General features: G+C 38.1%; 2 protein-coding genes across 9 annotated transcripts in view; one reads left to right on the top strand and one right to left on the bottom strand.

The window, feature by feature from the left end:
• The window catches only part of Stau2 (staufen double-stranded RNA binding protein 2), a 305,215-nt gene that overhangs the window by 261,765 nt on the left and 26,617 nt on the right, over positions 1-16,833 (bottom strand). For 2 of the 8 annotated variants that reach the window (XM_085677369.2, XM_085677374.2), the window contains exon 3: positions 8,740-8,870. The exons of 4 other annotated variants lie outside the window; for them this stretch is intronic. In XM_085677369.2, the coding sequence (XP_085533495.1) occupies positions 8,740-8,853 (114 nt within the window). In that variant the 5' untranslated portion in view covers positions 8,854-8,870. Of the gene's footprint in view, positions 1-8,739; positions 8,886-16,833 lie in introns of those variants that run through there. 2 more of the 8 variants (XM_085677370.2, XM_048419914.3) reach the window with 2 other exon arrangements.
• Ly96 (lymphocyte antigen 96) overlaps positions 1-16,833 on the top strand; it is a 415,901-nt gene that overhangs the window by 174,321 nt on the left and 224,747 nt on the right. The gene's annotated exons all lie outside the window — the stretch shown is intronic.

Consider the following 16,833-nt stretch of genomic DNA (forward strand, 5'->3'; position numbering starts at 1 on the left):
AAGCAGAAGCTCTCTCTTAGCCATTCCTGTACAGACCACCAAAGAGGCAACATGTAAGCTGTCACACCGAGAAAGGTACCGAGCCCATGTGGCTAACATAGATAAGGATAATGGGGTAACATAAGTTATAAGAGTTAACAAGAAGCCTGACATAATGGGCCAATTAGTTTATAACCTTATGGAGTCCATACACAGAGAATCTTGATACTGTATGCTATTATGCTCTCTTTTAATTGTTTAAATGCTAAAAAAGAAGCAACAGCTGCTAAAAGACTTTTGTTTATAAATGCTGCTAAACTAACCCAAGATAGGAATTTTAAAAATACCTTGGCTTCAAAACTAAAGTCAAAAGGTATGTTACTTTGGAGAAGAGATTTTGCTTTTGTTTCCACAAAAAACGAGAGACTCTGAATTTATTCAGAGTTAAAAATAATCACCTTTGACCAAGGGAGGCCACCTAAAAAATCTCCGATAGAAACAGATGGCCCAGATGACAGAGGTCTACATCCAGAACTGATCCAAGACTGCTGCCTAAGGTGATCGAGACTCACAGGATTCTCCAGTCATGACTTGATTATAACTCTAAATTTTCTTTAGGTCCCCTTAAGACTATCAGCGCCCCCAACCAGCAGGAAGTAGCCTAAAATACTACACCCACATTCCCAACAAATGGATTATGGGTATTTTCCTTTGTTTAAAAAAAAAAGAGAGAGGGAAATGGTGCGGGAGAATTATCTGTATTCTGTCAATCATATTTTAATAAAACGCTGATTGGCCAGGCAGGCAGTATAGGCGGGAAAGCCAGACAGGAAGTAGGATGGAGCAAAGAGACTGGGAATATTCTGGAAGCAGAAGCTCTCTCTCAGCCATTCCTGTACAGACCACCAAAGAGGCAACATGTAAGCTGTCACACCGAGAAAGGTACCGAGCCCATGTGGCTAACATAGATAAGGATAATGGGGTAACATAAGTTATAAGAGTTAACAAGAAGCCTGACATAATGGGCCAATCAGTTTATAACCTTATGGAGTCCTGTGTGTAATTTCTCTTTGGGATTTGCCAGCTGTTGGGGTACTGGGCGGGACAGAAGCCCCAACAAGCCAGCCCCCTCATACTACAGCTGCAGATACTAAGAGACCACAAAGGCAAGCCCAGAACTATACCCAGCAAAACTTTCAATCACAATTGAATGGATAAAAAATATTTCATGACAAAACCAGATTTAAATAATACCTATCCACAAATTCGGCCCTACAGAAAATACTAGAAGGAAAGCTCAAACCCAAGGAAGCTAACTGCAGCCACAAAAACATAGGCAACACAAAACCTTACACCAGCAAAACCCAAAGAAGGAAAACATACAAACACTACCACTGAAAAATAATGAGAATTAACAATCACTGGTCATTAATATCTCTTAACATCAATGAACTCACTTCACCTATAAAAAGACACAGGCTAAAATAATGGATATGAAAACAGGATCCATCCTTCTGCTGCATACAAGAAACACATCTCAAACTCAAAGACAGACATTACCTCGGAGTAAAGGGTTGGAAAAAGAATTTCTAATCAAATAGACCTAAGAAACAAGCAGGTGTAGCTATCCTAATTATCTAACAAAGTAGACTTCAAACTAAAATCAATCAGAAGAGATGGAGAAGGACACTTTATACTCACAAAAGGAACAATTCATCAAGATGAAGTCTCAATCCTGAATATCTATGCCCCAAATACAAGGGCACCCACATATGTAAAAGAAACTTTACTAAAGCTTAAAGCATACATCAAACCACAGACACTAATAGAAGGAGACTTCAAAACCCCACTTCCCCAATGGACAGGTCAACTAGACAGAAACTTGACAAAGAAATAAGAGAACTAACAAATGTCATGACTCAAATAGATTTAACATCGACAGAACATTCCATCCAGACACAAAAGAATACTCTTAGCACTTCATGGAACCTTCTCTAAAATTGACCACATACTCGGTAACAAAGCAAACCTCAACAGATATAAAAAAAAATAGGAATAATCCCCTGTATCTCATTGGATAACCACAGTTGAAAGTTAGAATTTAACAACAACACTATTCTCAGAAAGCCTACAAACTCATGGAAATTGAACAGTGAACTATTGAACCACCCCTGGATCAAGAAAGAAATAAAAAAAAGAAATTAAAGACTTGTTAGAATTCAATGAAAATGAAGACACAACGTACCCAAACCTATGGGGCACTATGAAAGCAGAGCTAAGAAGAGGGAAGTTCATATTACTAAGTACCTAAATAAATAAAGTGGAGAAATCTCACACTAGTGACTTAATGCGCTCCTGAAAGCTCTAGAACAAAAAGAAGTAGACTCACCCAGGAGGAATAGACAACAAGAAATAATCAAAATGAGGACTAAAATAGAAACAAAGAAAAGAATACAAAGAATCAATGAAACAGCTGGTTCTTTGAGAAAATCAACAAGATAAAAAAACTAATCAAACTCATTCAAACTAATCAAAAGGCAGAGAAAAAACATCCAGATTAACAAAATCAGAAATGAAAGGGGAACATAACAACAGACACTGAGGAAATCTAGAGAATCATTAGGTGATACTACAAAAACCTGTACTCCACAAAAATTGGAAAATGTAAAAGAAATGGACAATTTTCTGGATTGGTATCACATACCAAAATTAAATCAAGACCAGGTGAACAATTTAAATAGAGCTATAACCTTCAAGGAAATAGAAGTAGTCATCAAAAAAAAAAAACCCAACCAAAAAAAGCACACAGGGTCAATGGTTTCAGTACAGAATTCCATCAGAATTTCAAAGAAGATCTAATACCTATACTCCTCAAAGTGTTTCACACAATAGAAACAGAAAAAACATTGCCAAACTCTTTTTATGAGGCTACAGTTACCCTGATACTGAAACCACACAAAGATTCAACTAAGAAAGAGAATTACAGACCAATCTCCCTCATGAACATTGATGCAAAAATACTCAATAAAATACTGATAAACTGAATCCAAGAACACATCAAAAAAATAATCCAGCATGATCAAGTCGGCTTCATCCCAGAGATGCAGGGATGATTCAACATACGAAAATCTATCAGTGTAATTCACCATATAAATAAACTAAAAGAAAAAAATGATCATCTCATTACATTCTGAAAAGGCATTCAACAAGACCCAACACCCCTTCATAATACAACATATTTAAACATAATAAAAGCAATATATAGCAAGCCGACAGCCACCACCAAATTAAATGCTGAGAAACTCAAAACAATTCCACTAAAATCAGGAATAAGGCAAGGCTGTCCACTCTCCATATCGATTCAACATAGTTCTTGAAGTTCTGGCTACAGCAATAAGACAACAAAAGGAGATTAAGTGGATACAAATTGGAAATGAAGAAGTCAAACTTTCGCTATTTGCAGATGATGTGTTAGTATACATAAGTGGTTCCCAAAACTCTACCAGGAAACTCCTACAACTGATAAATACCTTCAATAATGTGGCAGGATACAAGATCAACTCAAAAAAATCAGTAGTCCTCCTCTACACAAAAGATAAAGAAACTGAGAAAGAAATCAGAGAAACATCACCCTTCACAAAACCACAAATAACATAAAATATCTTGGGGTAACACTAATCAAAGAAGTGAAAGACCTGCTCAACAAGAACTTTAAGTTTTTGAAAAAAAAATTGAAGAAGATACCCATGTAGGTGGAGGTCGCTCATTCCTTCCCAGCTTACCAGACCATTAAATAATCACTCAGAAACTATATTATTTAAATCACTGCTAGGCCAATTACTTAAGCATATTGCTAGCTAGCTCTTATAGCTTAAGTTAACTTATTTCTATTATTTTATATTTTATCATGAGACTCATGGTTTACTGGCATGTATGTTTCTTCCAAGCGGCCACAAGTCTTCTCACTGACTACATGTTCTTTCTCCTAGCATTTAGTTTAGGTTTTCCGCTTAGCTCTACTCTACCCTATCACAGGCCAAAGCACCTTCTTTATTCATTAACCAATAAAAGCAACACATATACAGAAGGACTTCCCACATCAATGATAGAAAATAGAAAGATCTCCCACGCTCTTGGATAGGTAGGATCAACATAACAGAAATGGCAATCCTACCAAAAGCAATCTATACATTCAATGCAATCCCCATCAAAATCACAACACAATTCTTCACAGACCTTGAAAGAACAACATTCAACTTCATATGGAAAAACAAAAAATCCAGGATAGCTAAAACAATCCTGTACAATAAAGAAACTTCCAGAGTCATCACCATACAGAACTACAGTAATGAAAACAGCTTGGTGTTGGCATAAAATTAGGCAGGTTGACCAATGGAATCGAATTGAAGACCTGGATATTAATCTGCACACCTATGAACACCTGATTTTTGACAAAGAAGCTAAAATTATAGAACAGAAAAAATAAAGCATCTTCAACAAATGGTGCTAGCATAACTGAATGTCAACATGTAGAAGAATGAAAATAGATCTACATCTCTCCCCATGTGCAATACTAAAGTTCAATTGGATTAAAGACCTCAATATAAATCCAACCACACTAAACCAGATAGACAAAAAAGTGGGAAGTAACTTTCAATGCATGGGCACAGGAGACCACTTCCTAAATATAACCCCAGTAGCACAGATACTGAAAACAACAATAAATAAATGGGACCTCCTGAAATTGAGAAGTTTCTGTAAAGCAAAGGACACAGTCAGTAAGACAAAAAGGCAGCCTACTGAATGGGAAAAGACCTTCATCAACCCCATATCAGAGAGAGGACTGATCTCCAAACTATATAAAGAACTCAAGAAACTAGACATCAAAATATCAAATAATCCAATTGAAAAATGATATACAGATCTAAACAGAGAATTCTCAACAGAAGAATTTCAAATGGCTGGAAGACACTTAAAGAAATGTTCAACATCCTTAGCCATCAGGGAAATGCAAATCAAAATGACTCTGATATACCATCCTTTAATTGTCAGAATGGCTAAGAACAAAAACACCAATGATAGCTTATGTTGGAGAGGATGTAGAGTAAGGGGAACACTCTTCCATTGCTGGTGGGAATGCACACTTGTACAACCACTCTGGAAATTAGTATGGCAGTTTCTCAGAAAATTGGGAATCAACCTACCGAAAGACCCAGCAATACCACTCTTGGGCATATACACAAAGGATGCTCAACCATACATACTACAAGGACATTTGTTTAACTATGGTTATAGCAGCATTATTTGTAATAGCCAGAACGTGGAAACAACCCAGATACCCCTCAAAGAAAGAATGGATAAAGAAAATGTGGTACATTTACACAATGGAGCACTACTCAGAGGTAAAAAACAATATTTTCAAATTTGCATTCAAATGGATAGAACGAGGAAAAACCATCCTAAGTGAGGTAACCCAGACCCAGAAGAATATACTCATTCATAGATGGACACTAGCTATAAAGCAAAGGATAATGAGCCTATAGTCCACGACCCTAGAGAAGCTAAGCAACAAAGTGAACACTAAGAGAAACACATATAGATAGATGCCCCTGGGAAGGGGAAACAGACAAGATCTCCTGACAAAACTGGGAGCATGGGAGTAGGGGGAGAAGGGAGGGTGGAAGAGGAGACGAAGGGGAGAAGGAAGGAAGGAAGGAAGGAAGGAAGGAAGGAAGGAAGGAAGGAAGGAAGGAAGGAAGGAAGGAAAGAAGGGCATGACAGCTCCTAGGAATGGCGGAAGAGAAAAGTTATTATAGATATACAGGAGAGCATATTCAGAGGCAGGGGCATCTGGGAGAGTCCAAAGTGAACATGACCCTGACATGTGAGGAGACAGGGAAAGCAAGGAAGAGGGGGAAAAGACAATGTTTTAGTTAGGGTTTCTATTGTTGTGAAGAGACACCACGACCATGGCAACTCTTATAAAGGAAAACATTTAATTGAGATGGCTCACTCACAGTTTCAGAGGTTTAGTCCACTATCATCATGGCAAGACATGGTAGTGTGCAGGCAAACATGTTTCCCAAGAGGGAGCTGAGAATTTTACATCTTGATCCAAAGACAACAGGAAATGAACTGAGATACTAGACATGGCTTGAACATATATGAGACCTCAAAGCCAACCTCCACAGAGACACACTTCCTCCAACAGGGCCACACCTCCTAATAATGCTACTCCCTTTGGGGGCCATTTTCTTTCAAACCACCACAGAGGGGAACTGGGTACAGCACCCAGGTGACCCAAAAGAGAAAGTAAAAGAAAAAGCCAGGTAATACAATATAATCCAAAACAGTTGGATTATGTAGGAAAGGGCAGTTGGAGGAAGGGCAACCTAGCTCCTGGGCTGGAGAATTTAGGGTAGAAAGTGAGGTATGCCAGTCAGGAAGGCCCTGTAACAGGTAGGAACTGAAGATGCTGGGAGAATCTGGTGGTCAGATCTGCTTTGATGTGTTCCGTAGTCACCTAAGTCAGTCATTTGTCCCAGGTTTGAAAGCTAACAGGGACTAAATGGGAAAGCTGACAGCATATTTACGTCATCCAAAGGCACAAAGCAAAGATGTACAGTCAGGAGAGAAGAGACCAGGTCTGCAAATGTGGCTATACAAACTGAAAAGATCTATGGGATCTGAGATAAAAATGGAATCAACTTTTAAAATGTAGCCAATGAGTCAGGAATGATGGTGTAAGCGTGCAAACCTGCCCTCAGGAGGATGAGGCATGAGGACAGTGATCTGAGCCAGCCTGGACTAGAATACAGCAAGACACCTCAACAAACAACCAACCAAAGAAACAAAAACTAAAATATATATATATATATATATATATATATATATATATATATATATATATACACATGTGGTAGAAGAACAACAGAAAAAGCAGAGGGTACCATGTCCTGAAAGCCAAAAGAGCATTTCCAACAAGGAGGTGCACACACTCCCCTGTCCCAAGTACAGCTGAGAGGAAGGCAAATCTGGGAGTACTCAGGTGCTGACAGGGAAGCTGCTACTTCACTGACTGTTTCTGATTGTTGGGGTGGTAGGAACAAAACTGACTAGGAGGGAACTATATACAGCCAGTATGGCTTTTTCCTGGAGTCCTGCCATACAGGAAGAAAAGAGACACACAGGGAGACATGCTGTCAGGTTATTTAAGACAGAAAAACTGTCTTAAAACATGCCTTATGTTGATGGGGGATGAACCACTGGAAGAAGAAACTGCTGACAGAGGAGAGAAAGAAGCAGAAGGCAGGGAAATTGACGCTGAAGGGATGGCAAAAGACAGACAGACAAACAGATGATGTGGGATTCTACTCTGTATGTTATGAATATGTTTTATTGCCATTGGTTATTAAAGAAGCTCTTTCAGCCAATGGCTTAGTCGAGTAAAGCCAGGCAGGAAATCCAAACAGAGATAAAGAAAGAAAGTAGGCAGAGTCAGGGAGATTCCACATAGCTGCCAAAAGAGAAAGACACCAAGGAAGGCCACACCCTTGTGGCAATACACAGATTAATAGAAATGGGTTAACTAAAGATGTAACAGTTAGCTAGAAATATGCCTAAGCTATTGGCCAAACAGTGTTGTAATTAATATAGTTTCTATGTGATTATTCGGGTCTGAGCAGTCAGGAAACGAAAGAGCAATCTTTACCTACAGACAGAGACAGAAGAAAAAAATGAAGGCAGAAAGACTATAATGTTGTCATTTAGGAAAAAGTAAAGAGACATGAAAATCCCATAACTATTCTAAAGAATGCAAAGAGTCTGGCACGACTAAGAACAGAATGCATAGAAAGGGTGGGGCTATATGGCTGGGCAGACAGAAGAGGACCACAACTACCTTCTCTGCTAACACAGAACAAGAGATGATGGGAATTCCAACATTGTCTGCAGCACCTCCAGAAAAGCAAACAAACCCAACAGACTGCAGTTTCCCCTATTTTCCTTGGTTAGTAGAAGACAGAAAACATCCAAATAACCCAACTGCCACTTGCTTTAAAGACTAACCAACTCTTTTAGAACCAACTGTTTCCATATTATGTACAAGTCTATGACTATCAAAATACCCAATATTTAAAGTGTGTCAGGTAAAACTGAATGTTCAGTGCACAACTGAAATGTTTTCCAAAAGAACAGAGCTCAAATATGGATGCATTAGTTGTAGATTTCTTTGTTTTATATGTAAATTTATGCACTTGTAGTTACAAATATAAGCTGCCTTTGTTTTAAAAGGACATCATTGTAAGCAAATGCAAAGATAATAATAATACTGGTACACACAACTTACAGTTTCTTTTATAGCTATGAACCTTAAAAATTAAGCATCACATCAGAAAAGATGTACCAAATTTAAGCACTGCAATACCCACTCTGTCCATCCTACTTGTACGAGCCTGATTTACCAGGGAACATTATACTCCATGCGGAAGTGCTGGTGCTGGTATGAGCTCCTAAGCAAAGCACTTAACATTTTTTTAACTGAGAGCCTTCAATTACAAAATGTTAAAAATCTTATGGCTTCCAGGTTTTCTTGTGATGTACTACATCTGAGAGTTTTACAAAACATAACACATTACAACTTGCTTAAGACTTAAGTGTCTTCAGGCCATCCACACACACCCCCAAATAGAGCACAGTCCACAGCTGACAGACGGAGTCTGACAGTCGGTTAGCACGGCCGTCGTCTCTTTATGACCTTACCTTGGAATGAGCAGGCCCGCTCTCACTCAGAAGCTTATACTGGGGTTGGATGCTATGGAAACGGGCTAACTCATTTACCAGACACATTGGAGTTTTCTCTTTGGGGTTTGCCATTTTATCGTGGAGAGAAGCTGCAAATAAAAAGGCTATAAAGTGTTTGTCAAAAATGACTTTTAAAAAGGGAAGAAAAACTAGCGTTGACTTTTTTAGATTAAAGTCAGACTGCTAAATTACTTTATATCGTGTAATGTCTTCTATCACATGCAATAGACTAATGTAGCAAATCTTCAACAATAAACAAGGGTTTATTTTTCTTACCTAAGTTATTCTCTATGTACATATAATACCACCATAATACTTAAAGATTATAAAATAGCTTTTAATATATTATTATAACTTTTCTTTTTCTCTCAAAAAAACTTTTACCATCATCAGGTAAGTTTTTTGATTCTTATTACTACAAAAGTACATTTTGTCTGAACTCAAACTCACTATGTAGACAAGGATGCCCAGTGCTGGGATCCTAGGCACGAACACCACATCCAGTCTCATGTGGGAACTGAACCCAGGGCTCTTTCAACTACGCGATAGCCCTAGCCAAATATCTGTCTACCTTTTTTCAAACAGTCAATGCTGTATCAAAAAGAACAAAAAAGGTAGGAAAATAAAATTAAATGCTTACATATAACACCCACCACTAAAACTGTTAACATTTTCTACATTTGTTTTGAACACTATTTTATAATTATAAACATTTTTTTTGATTTTTGAGACAGGGTTTCTCTGTAGTTTTTGGTGCCTGTCCTGGAATTAGCTCTTGTAGACCAGGCTGGCCTCGAACTCACAGAGATCCGCCTGCCTCTGCCTCCCGAGTGCTGGGATTAAAGGCGTGCGCCACCACCGCCCGGCTATAAACATTTTTTAAAAAAAATTACTAAGAGTACTTCATTTTCATAGGGTTCCTTTAATCTTCTCCAAAGATTACCAAGATGAATTTAGAATGTACTCTTCCAGGTTAGTGTTAACTACATTTGCAAATATATCTGTAGTCATAAGTAAGTAGTCTCCATATATTTGGTTTTTCATTCACATTGACAGCATTATAATAAATATGTTTTTTTCAAATATTGTCTTCTCTCTTTGTTATGTTGGGATTTTAACTGGCATCTTTTAACAAATACAGAATTTCCATGGTGCTACTGTAGTAAGATGTTATCCACCATATACTGAGACATTCTGTAGTTGCATTATTCACTCTCTGAAAAGCCAAATGGCTCTCAGAATGAGTGCGCAAATATCCTTCCTATGTTCACATATTACTACAGCTTTAAAATGTCTGCTCAGTGCAGAGTCAATTATTTCATCCCGTTTTCCTTTACCTCATCTACAGACACATTTAATTTGTTTAGTTTTTATTTCATCTCCCATTTATCAAGGCCAAAAAATTTCAAGATCTAAGCATCACACATGCAAGCACATCCCTGCTGAATCTGCTGAAGCGGTAATAATGCGTGGAGAATACATAAAGAAAGAGGCCAACTTAGCAACCTCATCTACAAACTTAGACTGAGGTTTACTATACAAAACAAGACTCTTTCAGATCTGTAACGTTAGTAGGTACAATAAGATGGTATAATGCCTTATCATGAATACTATGGTTAAAAAATGGTTTCTTAAGAAAACTTCGTAGGTGGTCAGTAAAGCAACAAGACGAACCTAAGCCAACAACCTGCAGAGCTGACACAGCTCAGGACTGACCTGAGTACGCCATTCTGAGTATCTGGCAAGCGAAAACAAAACATTTTTATCTTAGAAGAGTCAAAATAGATAAAAGTTCTGACAGGTTTGGGAAAACCCACCTTCTGTGTAATTCACTGTGTATCAGGCAAGAAAGCACTTTATAAAATGCATCTTTGGCCGAGTGGTGGTGGTGCACACCTTTAATCCCAGCACTCGAGAGGCAGAAGCAGGAGGACCTCTGTGAGTTCAAGACCAGCCTGGTCTACAAGAGCTAGCTGCAGGACAGGCTCCAAAGCTACAGAGAAACCCTGTCTCGAAAAACCAAAATAAAATAAAATAAAATGCATCTTCAGTGCAGCTCACTATAGAAAACTGGATGGTCTGATGCTTTAAACAATTTTAATTCCTTGCTACCATAGCTATGGTGGGCCTGAACTCACTAAATACACCAGGACTGACTTGAACTCAAAGAGATGCACCTGCCTCTCCCTCCCGAGTGCTGGCATAAAAGTTGTGTACCGCTGCGTACCACTGTATTATATGTTTTTTTTAAAGAGGCTACTACTAATATATTTTGAAATGTGCTTCATGGGATTTGAGTGCCTAGAATAATAACAGTCTCTTTTAAATAAGATTAACAGTGACAGACTTCACAATATAAGACTGTCATTTGGAGAGAGCCACTGATCCATTAACAGTTCAAAGCCTGTTTCAGATATCAGTCGCTCATATATCATGACTTTGAGGAAGTAATAAAGTCTTACTTTCCATCCAGTAAACCCAGTAAGCTGCTCGTTCTCATTGGATGGTGGTACATAAGGAAGCATAAGACACTATTAACAGTAATTAAATATTTTTACTAATAATTATAAATTAGTTGAAATCATTTATTAAAACTATTGATAATAGTTTTATAAAATTTTTCATGGCTTTCTAAATCAAAATGTTCTGTCAGGATTAACTGATTTTACACATACAAATATATTTGTTTACTATCCTTTGATACTCATATCCTTGATACTCAATTACTATTTTCCCTTTGGGTCATTAGAATGCCTTAAATACCCCTCCACTGAAAACTCTTCAACTATCATATAAATTATACTTACTTAGCTTCTCTTATCTACATAATGGAATATTCTAACTTAATTGATATGAATTTCATTTACATGTAACACAATAACTTTAATAAAATATTTATAAAGCATATGTATAAAACATTACAAGAAAAATATATATGAAAGAAGATATAAATATACCGTGTTCTAGATATACTACATTTTCTCAACAACCCTAAGCCTCCTGAGTGCTGACTCTACAAACTACAACAGTAAAGTTTCCAACATTTAGGCAGACTGTCTCCACAGAGATGTCTGGTGGGAGAAACAGGAACTACAAAGGCAGCGGGGTGGGCACCATGACAAGGCTGTTACAGGGGCTCCTGAAGCACAGAGGATGTGGAAAGATGGGTTTTGAAAGACTAATTACATTAGTTAAAGAAAACGAGATCTCATCAAAATCAGAAGACAAGAGAAAGTCAGCTGAAGCTTTTCAAAGAGACAAATGAAAGTATACAAAATCCCAAACTTAGAGTTGGACATCTGTAATTGCAGCATTCGGGAAGAGGAGGTAAAGGTCAAGTCCACATATAGACTGAGCTACACAGTGAGACCTGGCCTCCAAAAGGGAAAGAGCAAGAAAAGCAGAGGCACAGCTCAGTAGCAGAGCCCTTGCACATGGCCATATCTGGTACCAGTACATCAGACAAATCAAGTGGATCACGAGAAGAATGCAAACGGATGGGAACTGGAGAGATGATGTGGTGGTTAAAAGCACTGGACCAGGAACCAGGGTTCAATTCCCAGCACTTACAAGATGACTCACAACTTGCTGTAAATTCAGCCCCAGGGGAATCTGATGCCCTCTTCTGGCCTCCACTAGCATTACACACATGTGCTGCACAGGCAAAACAGCAATAGACATAGAATAAAAGGTTAAAAACATGTTTTAAGGATTGGGAGATTTGAAACAGGAGATGGAACTAGGGCAGCAAGTGTTCCCTAGGTGAGCACTCACAGCAGCAGAAGCCTACCATGTCATGCCCATCGGAGCTACCGCTGACGAAGCAGTCTACCTACTCCTGCTAACTGCAGCTTTTCCACCCCAGAGTCTCCTTCCAGACCCTGCTCCTCCCATTCTCTGCTACTAGAGGGAACCCATCATAGGGTGCAAGAAAGAAAAAAACCTTTTAAAGGCAAAAATAAAAATAAAATCATTTTTAGAATCCAAGAACAAAGTAATTTGCCTCTCAGAGACTTTTGTTCTCTAGAGAAAATGTGGCTCTGTTCAGAGTTAGTAAAGTGAACTTTAAAGTTCAAAATGAGCCTTACATTTAAGGCTGTCCAAGCAACGATCACTGACGGGCTACTTAGATACTAAACTAATTTATATCTATCCACTACGAAAAACAGTAAGTTCATGTCTTAAACATAAACTCCAAAAGAATTAAAATGCTGCTTTTATAAGTCATGATGTCTCTTCACAGTAATAGAATAGTAACTAAGACTGGGTTGCCAACAGAAACTAATAGTATTTAGGGGTACACTGTTGATGAAAATGTCAATTGTACCTATCATTTTGAAGGGAGTAACACATATATGAAGAGCAAGGGAGACTTACATAAGATGTATGGTGAGAATCTGAACAGCAAGAACCAGAAAGAAGCCAAGTATGTTATTGATCAACAACAACTTATCAATTTGTTCTTTTATAGATCACATTTTTTTGCGTTGTATTTTGGAACTTATTATCTAATTGGCCTCAGTTTCTAGAAGTATTACATTTAAGTTCACAGCTATTTCGAGTTCTGGTGCCATCTGTGGTTCTATATCCTCTACTCTAATGACTTTGTCAATGAATGGCTTTATCTCCGAAACACTCTGTTCCATCAATTTGTTTACTATTATGGCAATACTATCTTCCTGTAGCTTTAGAATAACTCTGGGATCGTGGACAGTTGGCCTCATATGTTATTCTTTTGCACTGTTGTTTTGGCTCTCTAAGTTATAGAATTTTTATGTGAATTTTTAATGTTTTTGTCCATTTTAACAATAAAGTATATAAGATTTGGAATATTACTATCTTGAGACCAATATTTAGTAAAAATCAACATGCTAACAAAGTTGTCGTACAATTCATGAAAATGATCTGTAATTCTGTCTGATTTATTATCTAATAGGTAATTTCTCTACAAGGCAAATCAGAGTCTTCCTTAACTAGGAAGACTCCACAGACTTCAATGTTATCCCTTAGCACTGTTTTAACAGAAGCTCACACGGTGTGGTAGTGAGAGACTACAAGAAACCTCTTGCTGGCAATGCAGATGCTAACAGAATGCAGATGAGGGCTTGTTCCATCTCAGGTGGGCATGTGTATGTTGAGAGAATCAGAATTTTCATGATTCCACGAGTCTGTGAATAACCATGAAAGCAAAAGAACTTGTGGATTACAAATAATTTTGCAACTAGGGCAATTTCACAGAAATTCAATTCACAAGAAATTAGTGAACAATGAAGATCAACTTTCTCAGTTTATACAGGTGGTCTTTCATTTCTCTCAACAATAATTTGTAGTTCTCAATTTTCTTTAAAATATTTCCCTAGATTCAAATATCACTATGAAAGTTTTGGCCTTTTTGGTTTTAGTTCTGGTTTTCTTAGCTGAGACTTGCTATATACACCAGGCTGACCTCGAGTTTGTACCAACTCCCCTGTCTCTGCCACATGGGTTCTGGGACTGCAGGTGTATGCCACCAAACCCAGCTATTTCACATTTTTAATAATCCTGAAAGCATTATTTTTACATCATTTTGGAAGTCCTATTAGTATACTTTAGAAAAGATTGGTTTGTAATTGTCCTTATACCCTACAACTCAAATACAGTCACTCATTAGCTTTAGCAGAATCCTGCCAGATCTTCTACACAGGCAATTAGGTCACTTACAAATAAGGACAATTGTATCCCTCTTTCCCAGGCTGGGTGCCTTCTCTCACTTAACTGCACAGGTTAGAATCATTAAACAAATAAAATACTACACGGGACTAATGAAAATGATATCTTTGTCTTGTTTTGATTTCTTTCCAAAGAGTTCAACTTTTCACCAGTAAACAAAATTTATGCTAATAATGTTTTTCCTTTTTTTTACAATCTTAATTTTGAGAATATAGTATAATAATAGCACTTTCCCCTTTCCTCCCTCCAAACCCTCCAATGTACACCTCCCTGCTCTCCTAAGTCAGGGTCTCTTTTTTCACTAATTGTTATGGCGTGTATAAATGTATATAAATGGACATATTCCTAAATATAAACTGTTCTTTGTTATTGATTAAGGAAGCTCTTTTCTACCCCTATTTTCTTGAAGACTGTTATCAAGAACAGATGAATTTGTCTTTACAGTTTAAACAAGTTTAATAATTAAATAGTAATGCATTATCAAGATGTTTATGACTTCTCATAAAGCAAAAGGAAAAATATTTAAAAGAGGCAACCAAGCAGCAAAATTCCTAACTTCAAACCAAATTATATGTTACTAATTTTTTTGTTTAACGTTTACACACACAAACACACAACTTTGTCTTCTGCTAAAGGCTTGAGTCACATTTTAACTCTGTATCTCAAAGTCAAAACTACAGCTTGTTCTACCAGAAAAGAAATACTCTCAGTATGGAAAGCTCTTCATTCAAAGTAAAATGCAAAGATCTCATGCTTCAGCATTCTTGCTCTTAGAGGTAAGCAGCAGTTTGCTGGCAGAGGCTAACCCACCATCAGCACCCAACAGCTGAAATGGGCAGCTTCAATACAGCTTCATCAAGTCTCACACAGACAGGGCTGATGGCACACAACCATGGCTCAGTATTCAGCAAGATAGTAGCATCAAGTTCAAGGCCAACCTAGTCTATACAGTGAGTTACAAACCAGCAAGTTGCACATGGTAAGGCCCCCTCTTAATAATGATCTCAATAATGATCAATTAAATCACATTTTGCTTCTCTTGCTGATCCTAGTAACAAAATTAAAATAACTACATTCCATTTTTAACTTAAAATGCAAAACTGCATTCCAAACTCATGTTTAAGATTCTAAGTTGGGCATAGTGACACACACCTTTATTCCCAGCAATGGGAGGCAGGGGACAAGCAGAGAAGCGGGTGGATCTTTGTGAGTTTGAGGTTAGCCTGGACTACACAGTAAGCTCCACAACAGGAGACAGAGGTACAAAGAGAGACCCTGATCTGAAAAGCAAACAAACAAACAAAAACCTAGGCAGTGGTGGCACATGCCTTTAATACCAGCACTCATTTGAGATCTCTGTGAGTTTGAGGTCAGCCTGGTAGACAGAGCAAGTTGTAGGACAGCCAAGGATACACAAAGAAACTCTGTCTCAAAAAAACAAACCAACAAAAAGATACTAAGTTAAACAGTGTATCTGGACATCATCATAATTATTGAGGTAGCCACAGGATGAAACCTCACTCATGTTTACTGATTATACATATAGAGACAGTCAGTCAGAAAGCATAAACAACACTATGTGTTAAATTACAAATATGAAACAAAGCTGCCCATCAGAATAAACCTAATCAAGATCCCCTCTCACAGGCACGCTCAGAGATTCATTTTAATACTGGTCCTAATCCCATCAAGTTGACAAACTGCCCCCGCATTCTTCCCTGTAGGAAATAGTTGATTCTGTGAGAGCTGTCTGCACTATTGGGGTTTGCGGAGATTTTGATCTACAGTACTGGGCGCTGCCCCATGGTCTGAAACAAGCAAGACAAACACTCTACATCTGAGCTGCATCAGCCCAGTCCAGTCTGTTTTCCACAGGGTCCCACTGTGCTGCCACTACCATCAAACCTGTCTTTACATTCCTATCTACGCGGCAGTCATAGAATCCAGGAGGAAGGTGTTAAATGGGTTTCTTTGTGGGTGTTCTTTTGCTTTCTACAGTAGTAGGGATTGAACCCAAGGTCTTAAACATGCTAGACAGACGTTCTACAGCTTAGCTATGTCCACAGCCCTGGTGCTGGAGTTTTAGGCAGTGATGAGAAGCTGATGTGGGAGCTGGGAATAGAACCTGAGTCCTCTGGAAGAGCAGCACATGCTCCTAACCTGAGCCACCTCTCCAAACCAATTTTATTTTATCAATTGGGTCCTGCTGCATGATGCTAGCTGACCTAAACCTCAATTATCCTCATGTCTCAGCCCTCTGGAGTAGTTGAGAGTACAGAAATAACCCACCCTGTCCAGCATATAACTGATTTTAATGTCCTCTGTTTAATTATATCACTTTAT

The sequence above is a fragment of the Myodes glareolus genome, chromosome 16 (assembly GCF_982192425.1).
Source record: "Myodes glareolus chromosome 16, mMyoGla1.1, whole genome shotgun sequence".
NCBI lineage: Eukaryota > Metazoa > Chordata > Mammalia > Rodentia > Cricetidae > Myodes > Myodes glareolus.